Source organism: Tenrec ecaudatus, chromosome 15 (genome assembly GCF_050624435.1).
Source record: "Tenrec ecaudatus isolate mTenEca1 chromosome 15, mTenEca1.hap1, whole genome shotgun sequence".
NCBI lineage: Eukaryota > Metazoa > Chordata > Mammalia > Afrosoricida > Tenrecidae > Tenrec > Tenrec ecaudatus.
In genome coordinates, this window is record NC_134544.1 from 29,716,423 (window position 1) to 29,726,091 (window position 9,669).

General features: G+C 58.1%; 1 protein-coding gene across 1 annotated transcript; it reads right to left on the reverse strand.

The window, feature by feature from the left end:
* Window positions 1–332: 332 nt before the first annotated feature.
* Window positions 333–5,416, reverse strand: SIGLEC15 (sialic acid binding Ig like lectin 15). The gene is made up of 7 exons (XM_075533234.1): window positions 5,344–5,416; window positions 5,210–5,269; window positions 4,459–4,842; window positions 3,436–3,438; window positions 2,165–2,539; window positions 994–1,024; window positions 333–423 (listed from the first exon to the last, which is right to left on the reverse strand). The coding sequence occupies exons 1-7, from the start codon at window positions 5,414–5,416 to the stop codon at window positions 333–335; spliced, it is 1,017 nt and encodes a 338-aa protein (XP_075389349.1).
* Between the last annotated feature and the right edge of the window lie 4,253 nt (window positions 5,417–9,669).

Genomic DNA, 9,669 nt, shown 5'->3' on the forward strand with positions numbered 1-9,669 from the left:
CCCATCCACACACACAGCTGGGGCATAGCCTTGGCCTCCTGATGCCACGACTCAGTTCCCGAGAGGTTACTAAGGGATTCTAGGGCAGAAGGGCGGGGCAGCTGTTCAGGAGGTTGCACCTGGGGCTTGAGTGTGTGCACACACCCCTTTCTCAACTCTGGACCCACTCATATTATCATAGGGGCTCTGAGAGTGCGGTGAGCATGCAGGAAACCAGTTGAGCATCTGTGGATGGTTCCTGATTCCCTGAGGGGCTGCCAGGTACCTGGGCCCCCAGGACAACCAGCCACACCTCCCTTGGCCTCGTGGCTGTGGTGGGCTCAGGGTGCTCATCACGGTGAACATGGGGAGCACATGGCTGCCGGTGGGCTCCGAGGGCTCATCTGGCTCAAATTTTCATAGTTGGACTCCTGAGCCGGGGCCCTGCAGACAAGAGGAAGTCAACTGACCATCTCTCGCTAGAGCAGTGCTTCTCAACCTGTGGGTCGAGACCCCTTTGGGGGGTCAAATGATCCTTCCACAGGGGTCGCCCGATTCATCACAGTAGCAAAATTACAGTTATGAAATAGCAACGAAAATAATTTTATGGTGGGGGTGTTCACCACAACACGAGGAACTGTAGGTCCCTGCCTGCCCAACTCCACCGCGGCAATGACTCAGAAAGGAGAGCTGAGACTGAGACAGCGGGCCTCGCACCCACCGGGCTTGGAGACTGACCGGACCTGGAGGAATCCAAGCACTAAGGAGGGAAGTGGCCACCATCGGCCCCAGCGTTCCCTCCCATACAACCTCTACCACCCACCCACCTACCCACCTGCTCCCCGAGGGACTTCATCTGTGGCTTCCCAAACCAGCTCCAAGCCTTGGACCTTCCACCTGAGCTCCAGCTACTTCATAGGCTTCTCCACCTTAAATGTCCTCCTTCCCCATGCGGCCACAGCCCTCTCTAGTGGGCCCTGGGGTGGTGGGAGATGGGGTCAGTCGCTCACTTACCGTGGCGGAGTGTCCTGGGTGGACGGGTGCTCTGCAAGGGACAGAGAAAGGAGGTGTGAGCATCCAGCCACCTTGCTCTGGCCACCCCGCCCAGACCCCCCACCCCCCCAGGCCCCCCAACCCCCAACCCCCAGCTGCCTAGTAGGGAAAAAAACGCTCTTCAAACTGCATCCTGGCAGCTGCCCAGGAGCCTGTGAGGGGGGTGCGGCCCAAGAGAAGCCCCGGAAGCAGGAATCACTCGGCCAGTTTGCAGAACTGGCAAGAAGCAGGGATAGACGCTCCAGGCAGTGTTGACACATGTTGGGTTTCAGCCTCTCTGGGCATGGAGCCCATGTCCAGCAGGGTGGGATGAACTGCAGCTCTCAGACACCCTGCTGGCCATTCTGTACTGCTTAGCATGGGACCCCGGGAATGCCAGTCACCCTATTTTCCAACCTCCTGCCTACCTATCCATTGTACTTTAGCTCACCCTGTGGCTCAACTCGATGGCAGTGAGTTTGGTTTCACTTCTTGGATAACGTCTTTCCTCCTGGCCCCTAGTCCTCCCTGCCCCCCATACACAATGAAGCACTTGACAGTTCCTGGAGAGTGTGTCCCATCTCACAACACAATTTGATGCTTTGCAGACTCTCACACACGAGCCTTTGGAGGACAGGGGACTCAGAGTGCTAGGACCTGCACAGCACGCAGAACGTGCTGGAGATGCAACTTGTTGCTGGGCAGGGGGCTGCATGGGGAAGTCTTTACACAGCAGTCATTTATGTGGCACGCTCAGCTTCTCATCGAAAGGTTGGCATCCAACCAGAGGCCTGGCAGTTTACTTCCGAAAAGTCAGCCATTGAAACCGTACAGAGCACAGCTCTACCCTGATGCACTCGGGGTGCCGTGAGTCAGTATCACCTGCTTGATGGTGGTGGAGGTGGAGATGTAGAAGTGGTGATGGTGGTGGCAGCTAAGGGGTAGACCTTGGAGGGATACAGACCAGGCTCTGGCCCTATGGCCTCAGATTCTTTACTGCAAAGAGGGCTCATTGCAGGTCCCCAACCCTGGGCTGGATGCTGGGAGCAGGCAGGGAGTCATGTGCAGGCACAATTAACGTTTTGCCTTGTTTAACCTGGCGGTCTGCCCTGTGAGTTCCCCTCCCCAGTCCTCCGGCTCTGATTGCACCCACCTGCACGGAGGCGGAACGCACAGGCGGCCAGGACGCCCAGCAGCAGCAGCGCCTTGAGGCAGAGAGCGCACAATGGCAGAGTCAGAGGCGAGGCGCCGGATGCGCCGCCGTGGAAACGGAACAGGTAGACGCTGGCCTCTGAGCGGCCCAGACTGTTGGCGGCCGTGCATGTGTAGCGGCCGTCGTGGGTAAGCGAGGGCAGCTCGGCTGTCACCTGGTGGCTGTGGGCCGGCCCCGGCAGGGCGGCGGAGCTGTTGTCCAGGGTCGGTCCGGACCAGACGAGGGTGGGCTGCGGGTCCCCCTCGGCCGTGCACAGCGCGTGGAAGGCGTGTGCCGGGCCAGGCAGCACAGAGATGTTGATGATCCTCGGCGCAGCTGGGGAGAGAAGGCGGCGCCGTCACTGCCAGGGGAACCTCTCCCTGGTCCAGGCCCCTCTGGACCAGGGCGAGCTGGAGGAGGCAAGCTCGGACCTAGACAGGAGAAAGGGCCGCTCTGGGGTCAGTCCGCCTGGTAGGGCCACAGGTATGGCCTTGGGCAAGCTACCCCACAGCTCTGTGCCTCAGTTTCTCTATCTATAAAACGGGAGTCATGACGGCACTTCCCTTCGAGGATTGCCGAGATATGGTAACTGCGTCCCTGGCGTGGAGTAGGTAGGGTCCAGCCCCTACATAGCAAGCGCCCAGTAAATGGAGGTTGTTAAATTTCCAGGGGCGGGAGGACCCAGCAGGGCTGTCTGCAGGTGTGATTTCAAGGGCACCACAGCGTGCCAGACAAACTCACCACCCACCCTCTGCAGTTGGGAAGGGTCACCGAATCTGCTGAGCAGCGCTGGGAGGTGCTCAAACCAGGAAGAAACGGAGAAGCACTCAGAGAGGCCCACCACGGGCAGAGCCACCAGGGAACCAGGAACTCCTGGGTCCGCCACAGCGGGGACTCCAGAATTTGTGAAGTTTCCTTGGCTGTCTCTGATGTGCAACCAGACTGGAGAACCACTGCTTGGGGGTTCAGGGATCCTGGTTCACAAACCCCCCTACCACGGGCTTTGGCCAAGCCCAGGGCACTGGGCGAACTTCCTGTGCCCCCTCAGGGCAACCCCCCACACCCCTCACTGCAGCCCTTGCCATGTTTAGGATTATTGTCTGTTTGTATTACACACACACACACACACACACACACACACACACACTTGCAGTTTAGTCTGGGAATTGAGTCTTGTGGTGTAGTGGTTACTTTTTGGAGTGTGATCCACAAAGTCTGCAGTTCAAAACCACCAGCTGCTCGTGGGGAGAAAGACGGGGCTTTCTCCTCCCTCAAAGAGTTATATAGTCTGGAAACTCACGGGGGTTCAGTCCCACCCCGCCCATGGACTCGATGGCAGTGAGTTTATTTGCAGCCGTAAGCAGGAAGGTGGTGCAACCGTTAAGCGCTCAGCTCTCCCAGGAGCTCCGTGGGAGAAAGACCCAGTGAACCCGGCCCCATAATGCCGACAGCCTAGAAAACCCTATGGAGCAGTTCCATTCTGTCGCAAAAGGTGGCCGTGAGTGGAAAATCAATTCCACGACACCCAACAGGCGCCCTGATAGCACAGCGGTGACCCATTGGGCTGCTAACTGTAAGCACTAAGTGTTCCGCGGGCGACTGCAGTAGAGAGTTACAGCCTCAAGGGGCAGCTCTACCTGCCCTACCCGGTAGCGAGGAGTCGGAATTGGCTCCGTGGCAGTGGACTTGGTTTCTTCTCTGCCTTGGCACCTAACAATCACAGCTCCTGGGGACAAGGGGGCAACGACTCCTTCAAGCAGCCCTCCCTGGGGCTAAGGTTCTGCATAGGCGATTGCTGTTACTATTTAAGACTCAGTTTGTCGTTGAGAATCTGCACCGCAGAACAAAGTCCAGTGCAGCACCAGCCTCTCCGTTTGCCCAGGTGTGCGACCCTCCTCCTTTGCTGCGCGGTTCTTTCTCCATCCCGTCAGCTCCCTGCCGGGGAAAGCTCCTCTCCTCTATCAGAGCGGAGCGCACCACGAACACAGCAGTGCTTAACAGACCAGCGTGCTGAAAGCTGACGTTTTTTGGTTGGTTTGCGTTTACACGGTGAGCTACCCCATGGGGCTGGTAAGGGTTTAAAGCTTTGCAGATGCTCTCCGGCGGCCCCCAGAGTGTTCAGGAGGCTGTGCTCCAGAGAGCCCCGCCCCCCTCCCCTCAGGGCTAGAGGTGAGGGAAGGCGCCTGTTCCACGCCCACCCCATCGCAGGGCGCGAGGGCCCCGGGCGGGCAGGAGGGCCCGGGCGCTGCGCTCACCGGTCACGCGGAGCCGGACGCCGTGGCGGCTCTCGTAGCGGTCGTGGACGTCGCCGGCGAACTCGACGCGGCAGAAGTAGCGGCCGGCGTCGGCGGGGACCAGGCGCTCGACCCGCAGCGCCAGGTCGTTGCGGCGCGGGTTGCCCAGCAGGCGGAAGCGGCCTTGGCGGCTGAGCGCCGTCTGGCAGAGCTCGCTGCCCCGCGCCGCCGCGCAGCGGAACACCTGCGGCCCCGCGTAGGGCTCGCCCGCGCGCCAGATGGCCGTCAGCGGGCCCGCGTAGTGGCCGTGCGGGTGCGTGAAGGTGCAGGGCAGCACGGCCGCGTCGCCCGCCGCCGCGCTCACCTCGGCCGGCACCTGCATGGACCAGCGCTGCGCCGGCGCGCCTGCGGGCGGGCGGGGAGCGGTGGGGGCGTCAGCCCGCCCCTCCGGGGACCCCCGAAACACCCCACTGTCCCCCGGACCGCCTGGGCGGGGGCGGGTCTGGACACTCACCCAGGACTGGAGTCAGGCAACACTCTGGGCCCAGACCCCCGCGTCTCTGGAAGCACCCTCCTCTCCCCACCCCCACTTCTCTCTTTGCCTCCTTCAGAGTTGCCGGAATGCCCACCTACAGCCCCAAACTTCCCTTTAGCTTTTTCCAACAAAACCTGCCCTGCTTTGGGAAACCTTGCTGTCCTGTGGGTACAAGAGGGCCCCAAGACATGCCCCACCCCCACACCCTATCAGAAGGGATACTTATAAAACACTTACTGTGCACTTCTGTGTTGAGTGAGCTCCCAGTCGTACCTCTCTTAGTCTTCTCCAGCGACCCTACAAGTAAGCACAGTCATCCGCCACTGGTTACCCATCAGGAGCAGGAGCCCCGGGGCCTGGTGGGTGGGTACCTTGAAGTTGGAGGCCTTCTGCTCTTAAAGAGGTTCGGTCCTGGAAATCCACAGGGGCCGTGGTAGCTTGCATTACCGGGTGGCTATGAGTCGGAATAGACTCGCAGGACAGTGAGTTTGTTTGAGGGAGGCAAGGCCAGAGCCTCTACTGTAGTGTGCCCAAACGTGGAACTTGGCGCTCGCCCAAGGAGACTGTTTCAAAGGGAGAACAGCTGCAGGGAGACAGCTGATCGAAGCTCTTGTGGGTGAGTTGTTGGTCAAGACTGGTGGCTCCAGAGTCCAGGACAGCTCCTAAGCTGTGAGCGGGTTACAAGCTGCACTGCTTGTCAACCCACAGCGGCTGTTGTGCTGGCCCCAGAGGGTCACTGTGAGTCAGAATCAGCTTGATAGCAAGGAGTTTGGGGGGCTTTTGAAGATGTGAGCTGAAATAGGACTAGGTCAAGGTCTGAGGCTGACTCTGCCTCCAGCCAGCAGCGGGGCGCAGGCTGGTGTCTGGGAGAAGTGAGCTGGCTGGGTGGGTGTCAGTGCTGGGCTCAGGGACAGTGGCTCCCGAGGGAGCAGAAGCCAGCTTGGCCTGTCCAGCCCTTGAAGGGAACCATGGCAGTACCCAACCAAGCCACACCCACTGCCATCGAGTCCATGCCCACTCATAGGCATCCAATAGGTTCAGGGCAGAACTGCTCCTGTGGGGTTCCGAGGCTGTAACTTATGGGGGTAGAAAGCTTCATCTTTCTCCTGAAGACCGGCTGGGGGGTTTGAACAGCTGACCTTGTGGTGAACAGCCCAACCACGAGCTAGTCTTTGCAATGTGTACAGATCTCTCTCACCTACCACTACAGGTGGGGTGGGCACTGGGGGAAAGTCTAGTCCAATTCATGTGTGAGGCGGGAAGCTCTCAGTCCACAGCTCAGTCCCAGGGAGCTCATCCTGCCCAGGGACAAGCTACAGGTCAGGGCATTCTGCTGCCACCTGACTGCCACTGCTCTTTGGAGGGGCCCATCCTCCTGCCACCCCTTAGCCTCCCACCAGGACCATCCTGACTCAGTGGGCTCCCCAGTGTGCTGTGTGGGTGGTCTAGGGTGGCTTCAGGTGGGGCCCCAGCTGTGCTGGACCAGCCCAGTGCCTTCCTGGCTCAGGTGCTGGGCACGCTTCTGAAGCAACACCACCCTTGGGGCTGACAGTCAAGTCAAATGGCATTTTTCTTCTTCCTTCAAAACACCATCTGCTTGGAAGCCAAATCTCTTATTCTCGACAAATGGAATCAGGCCTTTCTGAACGTGCATGGAGGACCTCAGGAGCTCTGGTGGCATGGTGGATTAGGCGTTGTTGGGCTGCTAACCGCAAGGCCAGCAGTTCAAAACTACAAGCCGCTCCTCAGGAGACAGAGGAGGCTTTCTGCTCCTGTAAAAGTTACAGTTCTTGAAATCTACCCTGTCCTATCCAGTCCCTATGAGTCAGATAGCAGTGCATTTAATTTTTTTTTTTTTAGGGCTTGCCATTTCTCCTTGTTAAGAATGTTAATAGCTTAGGGGCTTAGTTGTAAAATTGAGAAACCCTGCGTGGAGTTTCGCTGACTCCATCAGGACTTCTAGTGGTAGACAGCATCCCCGCCCCCTTGTCCCCATCTTGGGGCCCAGTCCTGCCTCCATTTCCTTGCCACTTCCCCCCTCTGTGGCTGCAACCTCATTTGATCTCCTGCATCTTGCTGACCTTACATGCCAGGCAGTGATTCCCCACTGACTGTGTGTAAACCTGCGTTCACCAAACACTGATCCTATGCAACCCCAGCTCCGCGCCAGGCCCTGGGCTGGAAACAGGACCCCCTTATCAGCCCCTTGGGGCTCACTGCTCAAGATGGGAGACAGATACGCTAATTCATAATTAAACAACGGCCTGCCAGGTGAGCTCCTGGTGGGGGACACGAACAATGTTCCCTCTGTGTGTACACAAGCCTGGGTTCATTCTCCAGTTGCCTCCTGTTTCCCTCACATCTCCAAGGGGTTCTTTTCCCTGGGAAGCTCCCCCCAAACCCTGAGCCTGGGCCTGGTGCCCCTCTTGCAGTCTCAGGCCAAACGGGCTGCCATTGAATCTATTCTGACCCATGGTGACCCAATAGACAGAGTAGAACTGTCCCCATGGGTTCCTGGGTCTGGAGCTCTTTACAGAAGGAGAAAGCCCCATCTTTCTCCCGAGGAGCGGCTGGTGGCTTTGGCTTGGGGGTTAGCAGCCCAACATGTAGCCCACGATGCCACCAGGGCTCCCCCAGAATGTGCAGATCCATCCACCCATCGATCAGTTTCACGTCATAGGACAGCGATGACTCTGAGAGTTCTGTCACGGCATCCCAGAGACGAGCAAGCAGCCTTGTGGGGATGGAGAGCCTCCAGATACAGTAAGAAGAAAAGCCCGCCAACCTACCTTAAAACCCAGCCCACGGAAACCCCACAGAGCACAGCAGCAAGGCCGGACCTGCTGGCTTGCGGGAAACACATTAGGCGGGGTCGAGATCCCAAGGAGGATGTCCCTTTGCCGAGAAAGTCTTGAGCCCACCTCAATAGCCATGGAAACCCTGTTCTTTCTGTTACAGTTCTTGAGTCCCTCCCTAATAGCTGCAGATCCTCCTCTGCTTGCCCCCTCCTCCCCCCGCCCAGCTTCTCCCCTGGGATTCTGACAGTATGAGTCAGAATCCACTCGATGGCAGTGAGTTTTTGAGAGAGAATGAATGACACAGGACCAGGCAACATTGTATTCGTTGAACATAAGGTTTCCTTGAGTTGGAGCTGATTCGGTCGTAGTGAAAAGCCACGTGGACAAGATCATGGAGGCGTGGACACCATCAGGGAGGAGCAGGGCATGATGGGATAAGGAGGCCAGGGACCATGGTGCTGTGGAGGTGGTGGGACTCGGTCTTCATCTAAGACACACAACAACCCCGAGTACCACCAGTAGCTCTTTGGGAGAAGGGAGAACTCAGGTTCAGAGGGCTACGCCACGGACAAGGTCATTTACTGAAGCAGAGGCAGGAGGCTTGGCCAGGCAGCTGCCCCCATTGGTCATGTTCTACCTGGGCCCTTAGGCGAAGCGGCTGAGGAGCCAGGGGAGTTTAGAAACCTTCGGAGCGAGCAAGCAGCAGGCTGGGGTGGGCTGGACTCTTCAGGGGCAGCGAGGGAACAGAGGCTCTTTCAGTTCGGAGCTGCGTGCTTCCTGCTAACCTGATGAACGACAGTCTAAGAGACAGACACTTGGGCTCCCTCTCACACAGGGGCCTTTGATAAGCCCTCCCTGGCAGCTCAGGGCAGGAGTGGGAAGGCCTGGGCTGGGGTGACACAGGAAACACAGGCATTTGCTTTGGTGAGATTCCAAGACTCCTGGGGCATCCTGTGACATTTACCATTCCCCTGGCAGCACTGCTGGCCAGGAGCCCTGTCATCGGGCCTCTCATCCCCCTGTCTCACATCTGTCATCCTTTGGGGCCCACACCGGAAGACCCACACCCTTTGGGTTGCCTCAAAGGCTTCCCCTCCAGGGTGGGTAGATGGCATCATGGGCATCATGGGCATAGGTAGACGCTCTGGATGACAGTCCTACCTGTGCTCATGATTGGATGTACGCTTGCCACCTGCTTGAGGCTCCCTCACTCGCTGGGTCAACTTTGGGTGAATTACTTAATCCTTCAGCCATCAAAAGAGCCCTGCTGGGGGAGGTCATTTTATACAACATGACTGACCTTAAGAAAGGTGAGTCTGACCTAATCACATGAACCTTTCAAAGACAGAATTCTCTCCAGGTGGTGGCAGGGGACGAGATCAAAGGCGCAGCCCTACTGGGCCCGAGGAAGGACAAGAGTTCTGCTGTGACTCTTGATGAAGGGAGTGACCTCTAGAGCGGAGAATGGTCCAGTCTGGTGAGCCCCTGGGTAGGTCATACCTGGGCGGTGCAAGTAATGATTTGCCTGACAAGGCTGGAGAGTCAAGTCTTCCGGGGTGCCTTACATTTCCTAAGAGACAGCCACTAAAAACCCACTTCTACTCTGACACACATGGCACCCCCTGAGCTGGAGTAGACTTCCTGGCAGCTTGTTTTTATTAGGACGCTGAGCAGAGAACCTAGTCATGCGGCACCCAGATGCCCGTCTGATGCCCACAACTGCAGGTAGTGTTTAAAGCTGCGAAGGCGTTGGCACGTGGTGACCAGGGATAGGAAATGGATGGTTGTTGAGAAGTACCATTGAGTGGATTTCAAGCTATGGAGACTCCGTGCACCTTCGGCCAGCACCGTGGGACTTCCTCTGCTGTTATCTTTATGGAAGCAGCTAGTCAGGACCTT

Excerpts from the sequence above, each read along its gene's own strand:
- SIGLEC15 (XM_075533234.1), bottom strand. The coding sequence starts at position 5,416 with ATGCAAGCTACCACGGCCCCTGTGGATTTCCAGGACCGAACCTCTTTA. Across the intron at positions 5,270-5,343 it reads AGAAGGCCTCCAACTTCAAG|GGTCGCTGGAGAAGACTAAG; the intron begins GTACCCACCCAC and ends GCTTACTTGTAG. Across the intron at positions 424-993 it reads ACCCAGGACACTCCGCCACG|GGCCCCGGCTCAGGAGTCCA; the intron begins GTAAGTGAGCGA and ends TCTTGTCTGCAG.